This window comes from Sciurus vulgaris (assembly GCF_902686455.1).
Source record: "Sciurus vulgaris genome assembly, chromosome: 15".
Lineage (NCBI taxonomy): Eukaryota > Metazoa > Chordata > Mammalia > Rodentia > Sciuridae > Sciurus > Sciurus vulgaris.
The window spans coordinates 76,673,269-76,697,732 of NC_136476.1; the positions used below are offsets into that span (position 1 = coordinate 76,673,269).

A 24,464-nucleotide genomic window follows, 5' to 3' on the forward strand; every position below is an offset into this window, starting at 1 on the left:
TTCCTTTTTTTTAAAACTAGCTTTTCCCCACCACTTTTGCTCTCTAGGCATTTGGTGAAAAGCTGCACGCAAGTGTGCACACACACACACACATAATGTGTTTATTAACTGCAAAATAATAGCTTGCAATTTTTATTAAATCTTTCAAAAGTCACAGGTACAAAAATCAGAATGAGTATGTCTTGTTGGCCACACGTAGGCCAGGGCACCCCTCTGAACCGTTATGTTAAATAAAATTATTAACATCATCATGTGCAAGGTCATGGGTTTAAGCCCCAGCACGGAGGTGGGGGGCAGAGGGGAAGGCATCATGAATTAGAATAGTGTTACCAGAGGCTGGGAGGAATGGGAAGAGGGAAGTTCTATTTAATGGGTATATTTAATGGGAAGTTCTATTTAATGCCTGGGATACAAGGCAGGAGGATCACAAGTTCTAGGCCAGCCTGAACAATTTAGCAAGATACTATCTCAAAATAAAAAGGATTACATTACAGCTCAGTGGTAAAGTGCCACAAGATAAAAAAGAATTCTGGAGATGGATGGTGGTGATAGTTGTTAAACATTTTGCACATTTTTAATATCACTAAACTGCACACTTAGAAATGGTTGATAGTAAACTTTATTTTACCAGGTCATATACATATTTATTACAAAAATTTCACTACAATGAAAAAATTAGGAACCAATAAACAACATGAAACAAAGCAAAAGTCACTTTAAAGACAATATTTCAGGCCAGGAAAGACCTGGCTATAGTCTAATTAGTGGTACTAACAGTAGAGAGAAAAGTCAGTTTGAAAACAAGAAAAAGAAAACTTAGATACCAGAGATGGTGAAGGAGATTAATCTGGGAACAGGAATCTAGTCACTTGAGAATCATTTTGTTATAGAGCAAGGATAGTTTAGCAACTTCACCATGATCTAAAATAAACACATCTCTCAATTCTAAAGCTGTTACTCTGACAAAAAACTCATTCGAAAACCTCTGGATAGGTGAGCTGATGTGCAGAGTGCTTTGTTGAGAGAGGACACTGTAAAACAGGTAGGAATAACTTCCATAACTGAAAAGAAAGCCTGCTCTTAATTTAATGAGATGGCATATTCTTCCTTCGCTGGTTGTTTAAATCAGTTTCCCTTTCTGATCAACTCAAGATTGACTTGATCAATATGAAAAGTTAACAGCAAAACCCTTGACAATGATGACTCACCAAAAAACAATTGCAGTTAGGGAACTTTATGATTTAAATATCACTCTTCCTCCCTCAGAGCCAAATAGATAAAATTCACTGATAAATAGTAAAAAGTATCAAAAGAATACCACTTATTTTTAGAGACTTACTTTGTCACTTTTCAAAGGAATAACAAAAAGTCAGTAGATCTTATTCAAAGTATTCTTTGTATACAGATCATAATTTGAAGATTCCAAACTACTTATTTTTTGAAGACTATATCCCGGACTTTAAAAAAGAATCAGAAGAAGAAAAAGGATAAAGATTTTTAAAAAAATTCTTAAGGTAGTGAAAAGAAGTCATAATTTGGTTTCATTCTATTTGAAGCAGATTTTTAAGTAAGACCATGACTATATCCATGGAAGCTATCTGAAAGAACAAACTTTCGTCTTGTAGCAAAGATTAAAGAGTCTCAGGAATCTGAAAAACACTCATTCTTTTATGACCATCTTTGTTTGCTCTTAAAGTAGTCCAAATTCTGGTTCTGTTTTGTGTTTCAATGTAGAAATGTAACATTGGTGATAAAAGTTCCGTCAGATACTTCATGATAGTTCTGCTGGAGTAGGTTGGGGGACTCTCTGTTTTGTAAAATACAGATGGAGTCAAATGTCTTAGTTCTGGTTGAAATATGGTCCTCTATATTAGACTCTTGAAGAAATCAATCAGCTCCTTCTACTGCTGTTGTGGCAATAGGTTTTACATAGTATGGACCTTCGCTCAGATAAGTTCTCAGTCTCAAATAATTTGGGTTCCCAAAGATTTCTGCAATTGTCTTGGAATTGGCAAGTGCTTTCACCAGTTCGTATTTGGCATCCTTTGAAGCTTTATCATGCTCCACAGATCGGTCCACCACATACTCTACAAAACCTGGACTGTTAGACATAAGTTTCTGAGCCCAGGGTTGGTTTGCAATGGCCTGAAATAGAAGGCAGAAAAAATACAGTTTCTCTGGGCCTTGAGAAATTAAATTTGTTAGTGGGATAGAATAGTATTTAGGAAGAAGTGTGGTAGGATGAACCTTAAAAATATCACCTTTGACTCTAAGTATGATTTACCAAAATGTATAAATGCATTCTACTATCATGTACAACTAATTAGAACAAATTAAAATAATTTTTTTAAAAATATTACCTTTGAGCAGAAAGACCAGTAGATAAAGGAAAGGGGATCGGGGAAAAGAGGAGGGGAGGGAAAGGGGAAGTACTGGGGATTGAAATAAAGCAAATTATGTTATACGTACTTATGAATATTGCAAAATGAACACCACTATTTGTATGACTACAGTCCACTAATAAAAACATTTCAAGAATTACCTTTTTCCCCAAGTAAATTACCTGAGAAACAAATTTAAGAAAAAATGCCAAATACTAGAAAGCTTTGTATACAAAGATGTTCATCACAGTGTGAAAGTTACAATATAAATGTCTAATAATAGAGGAATGATTAAGTAACTTATGTAGAAATAAAAGAAACTACTAAGACTGTTTACAAAGAATAGGTAAAAAGACATGGGTAAATCTGTTACATGACAAAGGCAGATTCCAGTTATACACAAGGCATGATTACAACAGTGGAAAAACAAAAAGCAAAAACTAGAAGACTACCTTAAAAACACTTAGACACGACACAAGATATTTTTGAGAATGTTTGTTATAGTACCATTTGTAATAGATGCTTTGGAATGAGGCTTCATTTAGAGAATGATACATTATGGATATGTAAGAACTACTGACTTTCTAATTACCTCTTTTAAAACATAAACACACATACATACATACATACATAAACACATGCACTTTTTTTGGTACTGTGAATTGAACCTAGGGATGCTCTATCTCTGAGCTGTATCCTCGGCACTTTTTTTTATAATATATTTTTTAATTGTAAATTGACACAATACCTTTATTTTATTTATTTTTATGTGGTGCTGAGGATTGAACTCAAGCCCTCACATGTGCTAGGCAAGCACTCTACCACTGAGCTACAACCCCAGCCCTCCTCAGTGCTTTTTATTTTTTACTTTGAGAGAAGATCTCACAAAGTTGCCAAGGCTGACCTTGAACTTGTGTGACTACACTGCCTTAGCCTCTGAAGTACCTGGGATTATATGCATATACCACTGTGCCCAGTTCATTGATATATATAGCACAACATATATATTTCAAATGGACAAAAAATTAGTATCATTTACAGTACCTTAAGATAAATTACATTTGAATAGGGGCCTCCTTTCCAGTACTTTGAAGTCTACAAGACGTATCTGGAAAATTTACTATGGTGGAAAAGAAAGACTGCTTAAATCAAATGGGGGGAAGACCTGTGCTTTTTCTTTTTGATTAATTGCTGTAACACTGTCCTTCTGGCAGCTGAGGGAGATTTTCATATTTTCTTCAGATGTCACTAAGCGCTGCAGCTCTTGCAGAACAACTCTGATGCTGTATGAACTCTGCCATTTTGCTAGCACTGATATGGCTCTTGGGTCTACTACTCCATTAGAACTATTAACTCCGTTCATATTAATTTTTGTTACAAATCTTACAAAGGGGGGTGCTTCTGAGTATTTAGGTCCACAGTCTATATTTTTTCTTTTAGATGTTGGTGGACCTGTATTTTATTTATTTATTTTGTACGTGGTACTGAGGATCGAACCCAGTGCACTTTACCACTGAGCCACAACCCCAGTCCTCCACATTCTATTTTAAGGTCATATACTCGGTTTTCATAAGTCGTCTGAGTCTGTGGTGGCTGCCACTTTGCATCCCTATCACTCATTGATGTATTTTTAAAAACATATTGAAGAGAAAAAGCAAACTGTAGAATGATAAAACTAGTGTGATACCATTTACAAAATTTAAGAATATATAATATATACTATATACATTACACTATAATGTATTTTGTTTACATAGGCAACATGTAGTAGAAATATGAAATGACATATAGGTTTGGAAGTCCTGAATTTGTGCTGGTGATTACATCCAGGGAGGAAGGGAAAGGGGATTGGGCAGAGGTGGCAAGGTATGACTGTTCAAAATATTTCAATAAAAATAAATAAATACTAAAACTATATTGAAATACAACAAACATACAACTTCATGTGATTTGAAAATATCCTACTTCTTAGTATTTTCCAAATTTTAAAATAAATGAATAAGCAACTTTATGTTTATGAAAACTTCACCATTACATTTTAGTAAAGAACAAGTAATAAGCTTATAATTTCTTTCCTTTAAACTGTGTTCCATAGACCAGCAGCATTAGCACCACCTGGAGCTTATTAGAAATTCAGGATCTCAAGTGCCATCTCAGAACTACCATGGGATCTACATTTCAACAAGATCCCTAAAGTTAATATTTGAGAAATACTGACCTACATAACAACAGCTGAGGATGAAAAGTGGACTGAAATAAAAATAACTATCCCAACCAGCAAATAAAAAAATTATCTCTACAATCATGACCAACTAAGTGGAGGATAAAGTAGAATAGCAAAATTAAAATAAACTAATAATGAGACACCAATGCAGGAGCCAAAATGGCCTTCTCATACAATGACTACAAGGGTGAAGCAGTCTAAAAGCAGATGTTCTTGAAGATGATAGGAATATCTGTATCCTTTAAGACTTGGATCACAAAACATATCGTCAGGAAGCCTTCCCTCTCTGGTCACACTATAGTCTAGGCCTAGTATACTGCGTGAATCCCATTATGATAAGATTATCAAAGACATAAGTACATTTCTATGAGCCCAGGCACCAAGGAAAGTGCTGAGCTTACAAAGACAAATTAGATATGGTCCTTTTCTCCACAAACTGCTTAATGGGAGAAGAGAGTAAGTACCCAGAAACAGGTAATAAGTAACATTACGATCACATTTACTGCCTGGCTCCCTCAACACACAAGAAACTTCAGAAAACTTTTAATCTATTTTATTCAGGGTTGTATTCCCCACACTTAAAATTTTTAATTTATTTAAATTTAACATCGAGTTAATTATCAGTTTGGGCAAAGTGTGTGAAAAGATACCTGAACTAGTTCTTCAAGAACAAATAAGAGGTTAACAAGTGAGGTTAGGGAAGAGTGTTGAATGCAGAGAGCACAGCAAACGTCCAGAGACTTGAAAAAAGCAGGTCAGCATCCCTAGAACATTCAGTGCCAGAAGGGGAACAGCAGAAAGTAAGGCTCAGGAAGAAACTGAAGGCTGGGTCAACTGAGCATGGCAGGTAAGGAGTTTGGAATTAATTCCATGATCTCATAGCAACCAGTTCAAACTTCAAACAGAAACTAATGTTTTTTTGTTTGGGGGCTGCTGGGGATTAAACCCACAGGGCCTCATACATGCCATACAAGCACTCTACCACTGAGCCACATCCCCAGCCCCTATACCTTTTATTGAACAATCTGTTTACATCTATCTTCCTCATTGGTCTCTGAAGCAGCAGAGGGCAGAATCTGTGCTCTACCCTTGTGCATCCCCAAAGCATGGCACTCCAGGTAATCATGTGTTGAATGAGCAGAGTCTCAGAAGGACAGGAGGAGAGGAGAATACCTACTGTGAACACTTTTAAGGCAGCACAGTGTAGTTCAGGGAAGGGCTGGTTACTGATACCACGGAAGAGCTCCAACGAATCACGAGATAAAGAGGAAAACCAGGACTCCGCCATCCTCAGGAGGTCATCAGTCTGCTGCTCAGGCTACAGGACAAAAAAGGAAAATTTCACAAGGTTACCTTACCTGGAGAAAACCACGCATTTCAAAGTCAGAAAACCTGGGTTTAGAAGGTTCTCATTCATTAATTTGCTGTGTGTTCCTAGCTTAGTCTGAAGCACTCATCTTCAAATCCAGCCCAGATTCTTCCCAGTTTTTGATGGACAGGATTAGGCAAGCTCTATGGCTTCTATAGTTCTGATATTCTAGGATTCCACTTTAACTTAAAATGTCACTAGTCATATAAAGAAGTTCTCTTCTTTTACTAGAAGTGAGAAGACGGCACTTATTTGGTCAATGTTTACATAAACTAATATTATGTTGACTCACACAGATCAGATTTACTGTCCCAAACATAAGCCACTGTTCATTAATTTCCCAGTCCACTTACTGGTAAATACAGAAGAGATGAAACTGCATCCAAGCATCTAATTTTTAGTTCTGTGGAGGCATTCTTCGCTTGATGTCCTAGTCTCATGAGCAAGCGTTCAAAGCGAGTTCCTTTGAAGATAACAATGAGATTTTGAGATTTTTTTAAATATGATAAAGTATACACAACATAAAATTTACCATTTTAACCATGCAGTTCATTGTCATTAAATACCTCCACACTACTGTGCAACTATTACCATATCCACCTGCAGAACTTTTTCAACAACCCAACTGCAATTCTGAACCCATTAAGTGATAATTCCCATTCCTACCTATCCTCATTCACTGGTAACCACTATTCTCCTTTGTTTATGAATTTGACTATTCTGTGTGCCTAATCTAAGCAGAATCTTACAGTATGCTTTCCATGTCTATATCATTAGCATAATGTCTTCATACTTCCGTTGTGCTGTGGCACATGTCACACACTTTAATAAAGCTGAGTAAGATTCCACTATATGTACATTAACAATTTGTTCATTTTGTTTACCATTTATCCATCAATGAATTTGGGTCCTTGCTTTCCATACTTTTCACAATATACTAAGAAATGAAATTCTGGACTATATAATAATTATTTCATTTTTGTGGAACTTACATATTATTTTCCACAGGGATTGCACCGTTTCATACTCACATCAGAAAATAGGATTGTACCTTCACCATATCCTAGCATTTGTTACTTTGTGAAATTTAAAAAAATTAAATAACAGCATCCTAATGGATATGAAGTACACTTTCATATATTATGACCCCTACCAACCTAAATCAACATAAAAATAAGCATATAGTCAGAGATCACATGACAGATCTAAAACACACAATTATATGAAATGCAGCACACATAAGGCAAAGTGTATAGGATTGGAATCAAAGGACGTGGATGAGAGCAGCTGCCCCAGTCTGTATGATCTTAGAAAATTTTCTTAACTTCTCTGAGTTTCAGCTACCTTATCTGTAAAATGAGAATGACAATGGTATGTGCTTTGCAGGACTATAAAAGGATTATATGTCATAGGTAAAAGCACTTAGAAAAGTACATGCAGCAGGGACATCAGCTGCAATACATATGGCATATTAATTTTCAACATATACTTCAAAAGGGTTTTCATAATAGTGCTGCATATTTTATTTTGTGCAGAATTTGTTGTGCCATTAAGATAATCATTGATGTGTTGGGGTTGAGGTTGTAGCTCAGTGGTGGGCGCTTGCCTAGCACATGTGAGGAACTGGGTTTGATCTTTAGCACCACATAAAACAAATAAATAAAGGCACTGTGTCCATCTACAACTAAAAAATTTTTTTAAAAAAGAGATAGTCGGGCTGGGGAGATAGCTCAGCTGGTAGAGTGCTTGCCTTGCAAGCACAAGGTCCTGAGTTCAATCCAGAGTACCGCAAAAAAAAAAAAAAAAAAAAAAAAAAGAGATAGTCATGGATGTGTCATAGAAGTATTTTCCTTAACAAGTCTTATAATGAGTATGTGTTTCCTTTCTGACATTATAAATAAAATTCAGCAAATATTCACAACAATCCTGATAAGTAATTGTTATGCCCTTTTTATAAATAAGGCCCAAAGAAGTGAGGTAAGTGAAATTAAAAAAGCTAATGTTAGGGGCTGGGGTTGTGGCTCAGTGGTAGAATACTTGCTTATTACATGTGAGGCACTGGGTTCAATCCTCAGCACCACATAAAAACAAACAAATAAATAATTTAAAAAAAAAGCTAATGTTAGAGTAGTACTTGTACCGTTACTACTATTCAAAGAAGACATATAGGAAAGAGTATTTCATCCTAATTGATTGGTAGAACACTGAGAAGTAAGAAATGAAAGGGTTTTCGACTTTGAATTATGAGACTTTTAGGGATGAGTCCATAGTCATGAATGAAGACTGCTACCTACCAGCATAAGTAGTTTCTACAATGTAATTAACCCACCAGCAAAAGAACCTGAGTTATTGCACCATTATAAAAAATAAGACACACCTAAACAAAGTCAAGACAAGTTATACTGACCTGTTTTCTGTAAAACCTGTTTTCCTTCAACATTGGATCCCAGGATTCCAATTGTATCTACAGCTACACCAATCATGGTGGGGTCCTGACTTTCTGTCATTTCAAACACTTTTTCCACAAAGACAGGATAACGCTCACAGATCTGTTGAGGACTATCCATGACAGCCAAGTTTCCAAAAAATTTTACAAATCCTAAAGACATTTACAAAAATATATCTTAATAGAAGAGTTAAACAGTACAAATTGTGGGCTCTATGTTTTCAAAGGAACAGAAATAAACTAGAGGTCAGAAAGAGGCGAAAGGCTAGTGTGTTGCCTGGAAACCCGAGACCATCCAGACATCCAAATGACTGGTGATGTGTGGTCCTGAGAAAACAGGTACCTCTGGGTGTCAAAGGTGCAGAGGAAGAACAAAGAACAAGGACCGATAGATATAAATTATAGTTAAGGCAAGCTTGGAGTCATTATTGGGAAGAAACTTTTAAACATATATGGCTCAATAAAATAAAGTAGGTTACCCGAGGAAGCAATAAATGCCCAACTTTTGAGAAGTGTTTAAAAAAGATTAATTAATCAAGCCCTAAAATAGAACGGCTGGAGCAGAACCTATACCATATAGATTCCAACTCAGAGATGTGATCAATCTGACATGTACTGTAAATGTTATTATTTTAATCATTTCTTTTAATTGAGCTTCTAAAGAAAATAACCCTAATGCTCTAAAAAGCACTAACTTTTCAAGAAAATCAGTCAATAGTGCATGCATGGTTCTCAGAGCAATGGATTCTACCTATTAAGGGGCTATGAGTACCATTATTTTAAAATTAACTTTAGAATTAACAAATTGCATTTATGTATTAAGCAAAACATTACATACATTATGGAATGGCTAAATTGAACAAATTAAGGGTGTGTTATCTCACACCTTTTTTATGATGAGAACACTTTAAAATCAAGAACATGATACATTTGTTATTATCTTGTCAATGTGTCTCCTAACTGAAATTTATTTTTTTAATTTGTTTTCTTAGTTGTTTTGTTTTTAATACCTTTATTTTATTTATTTATGTGGTGCTGAGAATCAAACTCAGTGCCTCACACGTGCAAGGCAAGCGCTCTACCACTGAGCTATAACCCCATCCCCTAACTGAAATTTATATCTTTTGACCAACACCTATCCAACCCTGCCTCATAACTATTCTAATCTCTATTTCTGTCAATTTGACTTTTTTAGTTTGTGTGCTGGTGAGATCATGTGGTATTATCATTTTGTGCCTTGCTTCTTTCACTTAACATAATGTCCCTTATTTATGTTGCTCAAAAATAACAGGATTTCTTTCTTTTTAAGGCTGAAGAGTATTCCATTGTGGATACGATTCACATTTTCTTTCCTTTATTTTGTTTGGTGATGTGGGGATCAAAACCAGAGTCCTGCATGCTAAGTAAGTGCTCTTATTACTGAGCTATATTCATAACCTCACATTTTCTTTATCTGTTATCTACTGACACTTAGGATGATTCCATATCTTGACTACTGTGAATGCTGCAAAGAACATGGGAATATAGGTATGTATTTGACATACTGATTTCACATCCTTTGGATATATACCCAGTAGTAGGATTGCCAGATCATCTTCTAGTTCTCATTTTAGCATTCTGAGGACATTCCATACTGTTTTCCATTATGGTTGAATACTAATTGGCATTTCCACCAACAGTGTGCAAGAGTTTTCCCTCTCCTTGTCCTTGCGAACACTTGCTATCTTTCATCTCTTCCGAAATAAACCACTCTAAAAAGGTGTGAGATGATTTCTCCTTGTGGTTCTATTTTATATTTCTCTGTTGATGAGTAATGCTGAACATTTTTTCATATACCTCTCAGGTATTTATATCATCTTTTGAGAAGTGTCTATTCATATTCTTTGCTCATTTTTTAATTGGACTGTTTCTTTGCTATTAAATCATTTGCATTTCTTATATATTTTGGATACTCATACCTTACCAGATATATGGCTTGCAAACATCTCTCCCATTCCATAGGCTGCCTCTTCACTGTTGTTTACTTAGTTGTGCAAAAAAAATTTTAGTGTGGTACAATTCCATTTGTCTCATTTTCCTTTTATTGCCTGTACTTTCAGGGATCACATTCCAAAAAAATCTTGGTCTAGAAAAATGTCATTGAATTTTCTCCTACATTTATTTATTTATTTATTTAGGCAGTTCCGATTACAAGTCTTAAAAGTCTTTAAAACACCGTGAGTTAATTTTTGCATACGGTGTGAAATACGAATCTAATTTCATTCTCTGCTTGTATACATCTGGTGTCTTGACACCATTTATTAAGAAGGTTGTCCCTCCTCATCAAATGTTCTCGGCATCTTGGTTGAAAATCAACTGGCCACAAATGCAGTTTACTTCTGGGTTCTATTTCACTCGTCTATGTGCCTGTTTCATGGCAGTACCACGTTGTTTTGATTATTAAAGTTTAAAACTATTTCAACTATATTGTGTTTCTATATGAATTTTAGGATTTATCCCCCTACATCTGTGAAAAATGTCATTGGAATTTGGACAGAAATTGTATTCAATCTGTAAATTGCTCTGGGTTATAGCACAGAAATTTGAACAATATCATTTCTTCCAATCCATATATGTGGGATATCTTTCCACTTGTGTCTTCAATTTTTATTATAGTTTTAGGAGTACAGATCTTTCATCTTCTTAGTGAAACTCATTCCTAAGTATTTTATTTTTATGGATGCTATCATAATGGAATTCTTCTCTTCTTTTGTAGTATAAGGAATCTAGGCCCTGAAGCATGCTAGGAAGTGCTGTGCCACTGAGCTACAGCCTGAGCCCAGGAGGTTGTTTTCTTTCTCATATATTTGTTAGAGTATAGACACACTACTGATTTTTGTATGTTACTACTATATTCTGCAACTTTACTGAATTCATTCAAGTTTTTTGGCGGAGTCTGTAAGGTATTCTATATATAACATCATGTGACCTGCAGATAAGAGCAATTTAATGTCTTCCTTTCAGATATGGATACCTTTTATTTTTTTCTTTTACATAACTGCTCTGGTTAGGACTTCTAGTACTATAATAAATAGAAGTGGTGGGCATCCATGTCTTGTTCCTGATCAAAGAGGAAAATTTTTTAACTTTTCACTGTTGAGTAGGTTATTCCTTCTATACCTTGTATTAAGAGCTATTATGAAAGAATGCTGAATGTATCAAAATGCCTTTTCTGTATCTACAAAGACAATCAAATGAGTTTGTGTCCTTCATCTGTTAATTTCTTATACCACATTTATGAATTTGTACATTGAATCATCCTTGCATCTCTGGGATAAATCCTACTTGATTGTGATTAATGATCCTTTTAACATCCTGCTAAATTTGGTGGCCATGGGTATCTTCTAAAAGGAATTGACTCAAAGCAAAATAATTGTTGGCCTCTTCCAGCCAATATAACTCAGAAGCAAAACATGCACTGTCACTTCCATAGGCACCAATGTTTCTTACCTGGCAAGTAGAAGCTAGAGAAGGGGTCGGAATCTGCCCCAACAATTATATTAGAAATCTGGTCAATTACTCCTTCTTGAGCAAGGTATTGTCGTCCATGATAGGTATATGCCAGAGATGTCACCATCTCTATACAGGTGGCTCTAAAATGAAAGAACAACAAAAACAAGGAGATTGTGCATATGAATAGCCTGCTTTCAAAATTGCTTTCATATTAGTTAATCTTTTTACCAAATCTGAAAGGTTCATACCCTTGGCTCTACTTCTTAGATGAGGACACAAGACCTACAAGGACTTATTTGGAATATCACTTATTGTTACAAGGTAGAATTTATACTTGAATCTTGACTTTTTTGACTTGAGGTCCAAGTATATTGTTTCTATTATAACATAGTTGTTTCCCAAGAAATTTTTAGCTTTTATTTTGAAATGTCAAACACACATGAAAGTGAAGTGATCAGTACAACAAACCACCATATATTCATAACCCTAATTTTATAACTATCAAGATTTTACTTTACTTACTTCATCTTCCTTTCCCATTTTTTGCTGAACTATTTTAAAGATAATCCTAGTTATCGTGCCATTTACCCCTACACATTTCAGTATGCATCTGTAAAAAACATGAATATTTCCTTACATAATTATACTGTCATTACCACATATTAACAACTTAATAATTCTATAGTATCAACTAATTTTTAACCATGATAAAATTACTCCAAATAACTAAAACAGAATTTTTATAGTTGATGCTAACATATGTAAAAACTGACTATTTGCAGGTTTTTTCATACATCCTTTTTAGGCTAATATACAAGTGCTTTGAAATTTAACTAATGACTGATTTATGCATATAGGTGTAACAAGTTTGGTCACATTTAAAGAACACAAGACAATCAGAATCTGGATTTCAGGACTGAGTGTGTTAGTTCAGTGGCCAAGAGCTTGCCTAGTATGCAAGAGGTCCTGGGTTCAAACACTGGCACCAAAAAGCAAACAAAAAAAGAAAGTCATTTGGAAAGAGGAAAATTAAAACTCACATACCCAAAGATGACAGCTATAATATGATAATAGCAAAATACTTGAAACAAATTGTTCAACAGTGAGGATGTAATAGCAAACTGGAATATCATTAGGAGGAGATGTTTGGCAGATAGTAAAACGAACTTAGGGAGCAAGTAGACTAGGGAGCTGGAAGAAGACTGGAATTAACATTCATTTGAGGAACCATATCTACCACTGTATTGGTTTCTATGGTCAATTCATTTAATCTTCATAATTTCTCCTTTTAAATATTTTTTTATAGTTGTATATGGACAGAATGCCTCTATTTGTTTATTTTTATGTGGTGCTAAGGACTTGTTAGGCAAGTGCTCTGCCACTGAGCGACAGCCCCAGCTCAAATCCTCATCTCTTCTTTAGAGTTGTTATTGTTCCATCAGAGAAATAAAGGAACTGAGGGATAGAAAGTCTGCACTCATTTGTCCAAGGCCAAAGAGCTCATAAGTAGAAGAGAGGTAAGCAAGCTCAAATCCATGTCCTTTTCAAAAGCCCATATTTTTTCTATTAAGTCACACTGCTGTTGTTTAACAATGTCAATAAATCTCTCTGATAAAATGTTAAGTAATCAGAAATGGCAGTTCCATGTGACTATAGCTGTTTAAGAGAACACCTGCCCAGGGACAGGGGACATAGTCCCCTTGAAAACAGCTGAATTGTCTTGCAGGGCTTTGCTAAGTTCCAGTATGTTGTCATAATGTAACGAGTGATTTCACTTGTCTTTTTTTTTTTTTTGGTACTAGGAATTGAACCCAGAGGCTTTTAACCACGGAACCATGGAGCCACATCCCCTGTCCCCCAGCATTTTTTTTTTTTTTGATGCTAAGGAAGGAACCTAGGGGCACTCAAACACTGAGCCACGTCCCCAGTCCTTTTTTGTATTTTATTTTAGAGACAGGGTCTCACTGAATTGCTCAGGCCTTGCTAAATTGCTGAGGCTGGCTTTGAACTTGCAATCCTCCTGCCTCAGTTTCCCGAGTTGCTGGGATTACAGGCATGCGTCACTACGCCAGGTCCTAGCTCCCTTTTATATTTTATTTTGAGACAGGGTCTCACTAACTTACTTAGGGCCTTGCTAAGTTGCTGAGGCTCGTTTTTAAACTCATGATCCTCCTGTCTCAGTCTCTTAAACTTCAGGGATTACGGGTGTGCACCAACACGCCCTGAGGTTGCAGACTAGACACAGGCCCTAATAAGGAAGATTATGGCAGGTCCCAAGGCTGGTTCCTGGTCTTCCAAAAGAGGGCATTTCTCTTTAAGAACTCTGTCAGTGAACACACCTGACTAGCACATCCTCACCAGTCAGCTCTCTCAGAAGCTGGGTTACCAATCCGCTTGTGGTACAGTAGTTTAAAGATTCTGATGACACAGAAGAAATCTCCACAATTAGCTGGGAAACAAAACAAAACAAAACAGAAAAAGTCAAGACAGCCACAAACCTAGTAGATCTCATTAAATTAAAAGCAGAACTATGTATTTGAAATGATGAGTTTTTAAAACTCCATTATTTGTCTCTAGAAAAACTTCATTGAACACATAAAAAATTACCATGGCACCAAAATATTTCATTATATCTCTGTATATCTGCATTCCTCCCCCCCCCCTAAAAATCATCAGTCAGGTATAAGAACGTAAATCAGCAAAAATAAGCAGATTATAAAAAACATTCATTTATGGGCTAGGAATGTAGTTTAGTTGTAGAGCACTTGCAGAGCAGTATGAAGAATTAAGTTTGATCCCTAGCACCACAAAGGAAAAAAAAGTTCATTTGTTCAGTTACTTCTTCATTCAACAAGTATGTCCTGAGAGCCTACTGACAGATAAAGGACACTGAAGAGTTTTAAGTAGAGAAATGACAGAACCAGACATAAATTTTTAAAAGATCATTCTTTTATACATATTTATATAAAAATATATATATATAGTTGTTGATGGATCTTTATTTTTTATTTCTTTCTATGTGCTGAGAATCAAACCTAGTGCCTCACACATGCTAGGCAAGCACTCAACTGCTGAACTAAACTTCAGCCCCTAAAAGATCATTCATATACACTTCCAAATATCTTGCTGTACATGATAAATACATACATTACATGTCAATTTAAAAAAATAAAAAAGATCATTCTGATTGCATGTAAGATAGGTGACAGATGAATGACAAAAGCAGATCAGGTAAGCAGCAGTGGTAGGTTATCATAGGGTATGGTTGTGGTGATATACCAATGAAGAGAAATATGTAAGTTTAGGTAAAACCAACACAATGTGATGACTGAATGGATATGTGGCAAGAACAAGTCCTCATAAAGAATGAGCTCAAGGTGTAATACACAACTCTGTGAGCTTTAGGACAGGGCCAGTTTGTTGCTGCTGTATTTTATCATGGTTATGGGGTAGATCGGGTAGATCAGGCATTCAGTTTGAGCATGAGGATGGGAGGCCTGGAACACCTCCACTAGGGCAAGAGTGAGTGGGCAGTTGGATATGAAGTTCTTACTTCAGAGGAAAGATCTGGGTTGGAAATTTACATTTGAGCCATCATCACATAGTTGGGAACAGAAATTATAAGATAAATTAAGCTATAGTCCCAGCACTTAGTAAGCTCAGGTGGGAGGATCTTTGAGACTATGAGTTCCAGACTAGCCTGAGCAACGAAGATGGTCACAAAAAAAAAAAAAAAAAAAAAAAAAAAGAAAATTTGCCTAGAAATGAATACAGGGTACAATAAAATAATAAAATCTGGGGTTGAGATTTTGCTTTCATGAATGCAAACAACTGAAGGTTCTAAGAGAATAAAGAGCCAAAAGTTTGAGAAGGAATAGAAATGCAAAATAAAAACCAGGGTACCGTGGTATCAAGGCACGTGAAGTAAGAAAGTTTTGTGAAGAGGGAATTAAACTGTATAGGGTTCCATTTTGAGTATGAAGCCTATTAAGTGTGTGGCCTTGGGTCAATTCTCCTTTAATAGTGAGATGAGTAATATTTCAGTCCAGTTTCAATGCTATCTCCTCTAATAAAGTACTTATACTGCACTATTTTTTGGTATGACTGTCCCTCATACTAATTCCTTTATTCCTAGCACCATGGATAGGGCCTCACAGATTATATATTCAATACAGGCACATTAAATGAGCCATCTTGCCTTCCAATTCAAGTTTACTGTATTCTGCTTTGTAAATGTCACAAAGTTTTTAACTTACCTCATATACCCTGTACCGAACAATATCATTTGTTTTCATTACATTTTTCAAATCATCCAGCAGATTGCTTTCAAATAAAGCCTCAAGTCCAGCTTGAGTTAGTGATATTCTTGACAGGGATTTGATAGCCTGATAAAGAAAATATCTCTTAAGTCACAAAAATACAGAATATTTATATTTACTTCTTAAGACTGATGTGAAAATCAGTGCACAAAATGTACTTGTCCAATGAGCAGTCATGACATTTTAGTTATTGTTATTTGTAACTGGGAAAGATCAAATAACCCAATATAAGCCCAATAATGTAGATACATTTATCCTAGAAAACAAAAGGAGTTCACTATCAAATCATTCATTTTAACCCTTCACCTCTCAATTCCTAAGGACTTTTTTTTGACTTTAGGACACTAATGTCTCTATATGTTAGTTGATGGTTCTAGTAAACTCACCGCCTTAGCTACAGATAGATTCTCTCCACCAATGCAATACACAATTTGTTTTAGTAGATCAGCATTATTCAGAATCTCCGTAACAGCATCAGAATTTTCAACAATCCTTCCAACCTGAGAGAAAAAAAAAATAAGAAACACTCTTACAAGGTACAGTAATATGTGAATACATGATGGTCTAATTTCCTTAGTGTGAGATTAGTTTAGAAGTTAGTGTTTACAGTTGTAGGACAGGTCACAAAAAATTCACAATGACTCAAATTCATTAAAATCAAACACACAGATGGTGTAGTAATATCTTTACCACCTTTAAATGAACAGGAAAAAACAAGCAGACACAGTGGGTCAAGAGTATTGGTAGGTTAGTGAATGAAAACAATTTATGTCAATTTTTAGTGCACAGACCTTGGACAAATTAAATAATTTTTTTGAGCCTGATTTCTTAATTGTAAAATGGAAATAATACCACTTAATTCCAGGGCAGTTTTGAAGATTAAATTAGACTAAACAAGTAAAGCACCTACTGTAATGTGTGGCACATATGTGGTCAATGAATAAATTGATACCTTCTCCCTTTTTTTACTGAATAAGCACCTTTAAGAAGAAAAGGAAGAACAGTGGAGTATTTACTAGGGAACTAACTGCTTAGTTTCTAATACTTCCACAAGATAATCCTTAACAGAAGCTCTTTATTCAAATAGTAGGATATTCTGGTTTCCAAGAGAGTAAGAGTTACTGTCTTAATTTTTGGGCTTAATGACCTTTACTATAGCACTTAGTTTATGTGACTACAATGTTAGGCAGGGTAGCTATTAATCTTTTTTCTCTAGATTAGGAGGCTCTTACAAAAAGAAAACCCATGATAGATTTATGTTGGTAACTCCAACAGAATATGGCACAATTCCTGGCATCTCAAAGGAATTCAGTCATTATTTGGTCAGTGAATGATTGAGACAGTACTCAGCGGATCTTTTTACTTTGGCTTCTATTTGTCAGGTTATAAATCATTAGGCACAATAGAATAGACTAGACACACCCTAGAAACACAGAGAGATTGGAACGCAGCATAGAACTGGCCCTGAGAAGGTGGTAAATGTTGGTTCCTTCTTATGTGTGCTCATAGTTTCATACCTGGGACAGAGTGAGAATTTTAACAGAATCATCAGGGTGAGTAAGTCCCTTCTGTAGGTCAACCTTGAGGTTCCTAGCCACGTGAACTGGTTCCACAGCCTGGAGCAATCTCTCCAGAATGGATACACACAAAGTAGTCTGTTCCCTAAAGGAGACACCATAGATTTCATTAGTTCATGTCCTGCCATATTGGAAGCAACAGTCTAATAATAGTAGTGAAGCCTGGCTCACTAGTTCCATAAAGATTTTATTTTTTGAAAAAGCAACTTCTATTTGCTCATTAAATATTTGGTAAGTACCAGATAACATCTGCTATGCGTGTTTTGGGGCTACAAACAAGTATTAAGATATATTCTTCAGCCTGAAGGAATTCAGTCTAATGGAAGAGACAGAAAAATAAAAAGCAACTATGATCCAGACAGAAAGGTGTTCTAAGAAGAGGGAGTAGTAGCACACAAGAAACAGGAATAAAACATCTTGTTATACTTTCAGGAACCACATGGGACTTGGTATGACTGGGGTCAAAATGGAAGCGATAGGGAGAAGGAAAAAGGGTAACATGAGTAGCAAGAAACGAAACTGGAGAGATGCACAGAAGCCAGAGATCTTTTATGTCATGCATGGAATTTAGACTTTTTCCAGAAAAGCAATGGTAAGTCATGAGATAGCTTTGATAGAGAAGTAGCAATAAGATCTAACTTACAGAAATCATCCTGGGGCTGAAGAACATAGCTCACTTATAGAGCATGAGCTTAGCATGTGCAAGGCCCTGGGTTCCATCACCAGCAGAACAGAATAGAAATGAAAACAAACAACAACAAAAAAAATCATTCATCAGCATTAAAGAAAGAATATTCAATATGAAGGCAGTTCATGTGGGAGGTGACGAAGTGGAACAGGGAAATAGCAGTGGGGATGGAAGGGGGAAAAATACAAAAGGAAAAGAGCCTGTTTCAAGACTAATTTTCTGTCTCTTAATAAACAGTACAAATAATGGGCTAATATATTGGTAACAGGAGAATACAATTAAACTGGTACAACTTTTCTAGATGACAATTAAGGAATACAAATCAAAGGTCTTAAAAAATAAAAATACTCTTTTTAACTTAAGAATTCTGCCTTGCATAACTAGGTGTAAGGGAATACTTAAGACTTTTTACAGCCAAGAAAATTAAAAACATGTTTACATGGAAACCTACATATTAACACTTACAGCAGTAGAAACAACAAAAATGTTGATGAATGGATAAATACTGTGTGGTATAGTCATACAATATTCTATTTAGCCATAAAATGGGAGGAAGTACTCATAATGCTATAATATGAACAAACCTTATAAATATTACGCTAAGAAGAGAGACATAAAAGGCTTCTTCTTTTTTTGGTACTGGGAATTGAACTCACATCCCCAGCCCTATTTTGTATTTTAGTTAGAGATAGGGTCTCAGTGAGTTGCCTAGCACCTTGCTTTTGCTGAGGCTGGCTTTGAACTTGTGATCCTCCTGGCTCAGCCTCCTGAGCCATTGGGACTACAGATGTGTGATACTACGCCCAGCAAAAAGGCTTCATTTTGATGATTCTATTTATATAAAATGTTCAGAATAGACAAATCCATAGAAATGGAAAATAGGTTTCTGGATGCCTGGAGGACAAGAATACAGGAGAAATGGAGACTGACTGCTTCTGGATATGAGTTTCTTCTCCTTTTAAAAACAATGCCATCAAAGCCAGGCATAGTGGCACGTCTGTAGTCCCACCTACGTGGGAGGCTGAGATATGAGGACCACTTAAGCTCAAAAAGAGTTCAAGGTCAGCCTGGGGAACACAGCAAGACCCCAGCTCAAAAAAGAATTGTGATTACATATAAAATTCACCATTTTAATAATTTTTAAACACAGTTCTGTAGCAATAAGTATACTCGCACATTTTTGTGCAACTATCGCCATCCATCTCCAGATTTTTTTTTATCTTCCCAACCTGAAACACTGTACCCACTGAACATTTTCCATCCTTACTTCTCCCAGCCCCTTAAAACCACCATCCTGCTTTCTGTGTCTCTAAATTTGTGTATTCTAGATATTTCACATAAATGGAATCATATGAGACTTGTCCTTGTGTGTCGGCTTATTTCAGTTAGTAGAAAGCCTTTGAACTCTTCTGTCAGAATTTCCTTCCTTTACAAGGTTGCAATATCTCATTGTATTTATCTGCCACATTTTGTTTAGCCATTTATTCTGTTTTCACTTTAGCCAATCTAATGGATGTATAGTAAAATCTCACTATGGTTTTAATTTGTATTTCCCTAATGAATAATAATGACATGACTCTTCATTTTACTTATTTGCCATCCATATATCTTCCTACTTATATCTTTTGCCCCATTTTTGAGTATTTCATTTACTGCTACTGAATTTTGAGTGCTTTATATAGCTTGAATGCCATTCATCACATATAGTCTTTGCAAAGATTTTTTTTTTTTCTCCACTGACTTGTCTTTTCATTCGGTTTTTTATTTATTTATTTATTTATTTATTTTTTGGGTGGTGGTGGTGTTGGGGATTGAACCCAGGGTCTTGTGCATGAGAAGCAAGCACTCTACTGTCTTTTCATTCTCTTAACTGTGACTTTTGAAGAGCAAAATGTTTAAATCTGATGGATTCCAATTTATTCTTTTATTTATCTGTGGTAGTAGGAATTAAAAGGGCTTCAAGCATGCTAGGTGAGTGTTCTACCTTTTTCAATTTTTGAGACAGGGTCTAAATTGCTCAGACTGGTCTTGAACTTGCAATTTCCTGCTTCAGCCTCTTGAGTATCTGGGATTACAGGTGTGTGCCACAGTGCCTGGCTCAATTTGTTTTTTGGTGTCTTATTGAATAAATCCATTAAACTCAAGGTCACAAAAAGTTTTTTGTACTCATTCTTCTAGAACTTTTATAGTTTTAGGTTTTATACGTAGAAAAATCCACCCTCATACACTGCTGATGGGAATATAAAATGGTATAACCACTTTGGAAAACAATTTGGCAATTTCTGAAAAAGTTAAACATATACCTACTTACACACTATCCAACCATTCCATTCCTGGCAAAGACTTGTACATCAATGTTCACAGCAGTGTTATTTACAATATTCCCAAACTAAAATCAACTCAATGTTCCTCAACAGGGGATAGATATATCAATTTGGATATATTCACATAGTGGACTCTAACTCAGCAATAAAAATGAATAAATTACTCATTCATGCCACATGGATAAATCTCAAAATAATTACATTGTGTAAAAAGATATCAAACAAGACTACATACTACAAGACTCCACGTAAATAAAACACCTTTCATTAAACACCACCAAAACCCCAGCAAACTCAAACCACCAAACTCCTTTGTAACGATGGAAAGGAGATCAGTGGTTGCCTGGCTGAGGTAGGGGGGATTACCAAGGGGAGTAAAGAAACTTCTGGGCGTGAAAGATAGATTCATTATCTTGATTGTGGTGAGGCATTCATGGTTATATACATATATCAAAACTTGTCAAACTGTACATTTTATTATATGCAGTTCTTTGTATATAAATTTTCCCTCAATAAAGACCCCCCCTCCTTTTTTAAAGCAGTATTAAGTTAAACTGCATAGTGTGCCAATTTCAGGTCATGTGTGGCCCTTTGGTATCAAAAGCCAAAGAGTAAGTAACTTACAATCAGTCTTTTTTGACTTCCTTTTTTATAAAGCAGTGATCTTAGAACTTAATTTCACTCACAAAAATTCCGGTCAAGATTCTAGGTTTAGTGGGGAAGGGAGGGGTGATGGGAATGGGAAACAGTAGAATGAATTGTACATAACTTTCCTATGTTCATATATGAATACATGACCAGTGTAACTCCACTTCACGTATGACCACAAAAGAGGAAGTTAAAGTCCATGTATATGTGTCAAAATACATTCTACTGTCACGTATAACTGAAAAAAAAAAAAAAAATTAAAAAACAAAAAGATTCTAGGTTTATATCTACAAGAGCACAACCTGAACCAATACACAGCAACCTATTGCAGGATAATAGCAATATATCTGGAGACTGCCAGTATATTATCCAGAAAAGAATTATTCCCACAAATTGCAATTGTTATCTATTATGTATCCAGTTCTGAATTGCTCTTTAAATTTCCATTAATATTATTTCCTAAGACACTACTCCAACATTCAAGGACAATTTTCCTCACAGACCTTACTCCTTAAGCTCTATCATTTCAGTTTCTGCTGCTTCTCTGCTGCCAACTTGTGGCATGACCTTTGAAAGTCTCTTCATCTATAATATGAAGAAGGTGACCTAGGTGCCCTCTCTAAATTCTATTAACCTCATTTTGTATCAAGTTTACACAGAGTATTGCATGTTGGGCCAGAGATAAAACAAAATATGGCCCCGACTTAAAAATACTTACAAACTAGAAACACATACACAGAGAAACAAAACAAGGCAATTATATCAAGTGTCATTAACAGAAATGATGATGTCCTTTAGGGTATCTGAGGAACAGTAGCGTGCAATTGGAATAACTGAGAAAGACACTCTGGTAAGGATGGCATTTTAGCTGGGCCTTAAGGAATTGACAGAATCTGTAGAGAGGAGATAGCATTCAGTTAGAAGGACCTGCATGAATTAAGTTAGAAAAGTGCAAGTCATGCTCTAGGGAATGTTAAGTGATGCCACATGGTAGGTGGAAAAGATGAAATATAAGTGGAGTAAAAGAAAAAGATAAGACTGGAAAAGTAGGATGGAAATCTACTGGGAAGGGCCCAAATACTAGATGAAGACATCATGATTTCAAACTGTAGGCAAGGGAAACCATGGAAAAAATTTGAGCTCAATGACCTGAGACGTTCCCTGTGGCTACAAGTTGGGAAGGACTAGTTAGAAAAGAAAACTTAAGAGGTAATGAGGATCAAGACTAATACAACAGACCTAGCAAGAGCGAGAGAATGAGAACCTCAAAGAGAGAAAAAAATCAAGAGATATTTCATAGGTACAGCTGAATAATGGTAACTTATGGATTTAATAAAGGGATAAACTTACAAAAAAAGGGAGAAATCTTAGGTCAAAGCTGAGAAAGCCCCCTGAAATCATCCAGAGTTGATTCTGACGTTCATTAACTTTTCAAGTAGAAAGATCACTTTAAATTCTGTATCACATTTCAAAACTCCTTTAAATGATATCAAACTCCTTTAAATGATGTAACTGCAATTGGCATCTTTTAAATGTGTATTAATCAAAAGTAAAAGATGCAGTCCTAACATTTTAACTTCTATTACCATATTAGTAGTTTCTACTGAATCTCTTCTATTGACAGTCCCATGTCATACCATTTAGGCAAGTGTGGGTTAGGATCTGTTATTCTTTTTAAAAATTACACAAAATACGATCACAAATTTTGCTATATTTTTCTCACTGAACCTATTATTAGAGGTCCTTCTATATCCACATCTACAGTCTATCTTCTTTGACTTGCATGTTGCAAAGCAGTAATCTTAGCACTTACTTTTAATCACAAATATTTTAATAACTGCATAGTGTTACATGGTAATACCATATAATTAATTTATATTCCATTTTTAATGGATATTTAGGTTGCTTCTGGGTTTTCTGCTCTCACACACTATCTGTTATGAATATTCCTGTACATAGAGTACATATTATGCGAATATACATGCAATCCTGTAACAGGAATGACTCAAAATGTGTGTGAATTACCAGGCCAGGACCCCCTTTTGTTTGGGGTGGGGGGGACACTGGGGATTGTACTCAGGGGCACTCGGTCACTGAGCCACATCCCCAGCCCTATTTTGTATTTTATGTAGAGACAGGGTCTCCCTGAGTTGCTTTGGGCCTCGCTCTTGCTGAGGCTGGCTTTGAACGAGCCTTCTGCCTCAGCCCCCCGAGCCACCGGGATTACAGGTGTGTGCCACCGCGCCCGGCCAGGACCCTTTTTAAAAAATGTATTCTTATTTGCAGTTGGCCATAATAACTTTATTTTATTTTTAATGTGGCGCTGAGAATTGACTCCAATGCCTCACACATGCCAGGTAAGCGTTCTATCCCTGAACAACAACCCCAGCCCAGGACAGGACCCTTCTTTAAAAAAAGAGAAAAGACAAGAACTCATACACATGGTTGTGGAGATTCTGTAGGTGGACCACCTTGCTTTTCTTCTCCAATTCCCACGTCATGGATAAGGGAGCGAGGCCAGGCGACTGGAGAACACACACCCAGGGGTTGGGCTTGAATCCATCTCTTGCCCAAGGTCCTTTCCTCTCTGCAATTTCGGCTAATGTTTGCTTCCCCAACAAGGAAAGTCACTCTCTTCGCCCCCACCCACCCCGTCTCCACACTTGGAGGTGCTCTCACTCCAGGTCAAGCCCCGGGGATCTCTCACCGATGGTTCTCGTTAAGTAGGGAGAAGAGCGGGCCAAGGCGCAGCTCCGCCGCTTGCTCCCGAAGCTCGCTAAGCGGAACCGCCTGTATCACCGACTGGAGCGCACGCAGCTCCTCCAGAGGCGCTTCCAGCCGCGCCACCTCCCTCAGCAGCGCCAGCGCCTGCGCCGCCATCTTGCCGGCTCCGGCCCGCCCGCCCACCAGGTTCCCGGGTCGCTTCTCCAAGTCTCGCGAGATGGGTCGAGCGCAACCTCCTTTTCGGTCTTCCAAGTCTCGCGAGACAGGTCCAC

At 36.4% G+C, this 24,464-nt stretch overlaps 1 protein-coding gene across 3 annotated transcripts; it reads right to left on the reverse strand.

The window, feature by feature from the left end:
• Positions 1–601: 601 nt before the first annotated feature.
• Positions 602–24,390, reverse strand: PSMD5 (proteasome 26S subunit, non-ATPase 5). 3 transcript variants are annotated; one of them, XM_079112716.1, is made up of 11 exons: positions 24,176–24,316; positions 23,908–23,993; positions 17,749–17,893; positions 16,618–16,731; positions 16,169–16,297; positions 14,252–14,361; positions 11,910–12,052; positions 8,382–8,573; positions 6,328–6,437; positions 5,783–5,923; positions 602–2,145 (listed from the first exon to the last, which is right to left on the reverse strand). In XM_079112716.1, exons 2-11 carry the CDS (start codon positions 23,967–23,969, stop codon positions 1,888–1,890), a joined length of 1,404 nt encoding a protein of 467 aa, XP_078968842.1. In that variant the 5' UTR covers positions 23,970–23,993; positions 24,176–24,316; the 3' UTR covers positions 602–1,887. The 3 variants fall into 3 exon arrangements, with proteins under 3 accessions (XP_078968842.1, XP_078968841.1, XP_078968843.1); XM_079112715.1 differs by lacking the exon at positions 23,908–23,993 and having other exon boundaries at positions 24,176–24,390; XM_079112717.1 differs by lacking the exons at positions 17,749–17,893; positions 23,908–23,993 and having other exon boundaries at positions 24,176–24,312.
• Positions 24,391–24,464: the final 74 nt, after the last annotated feature.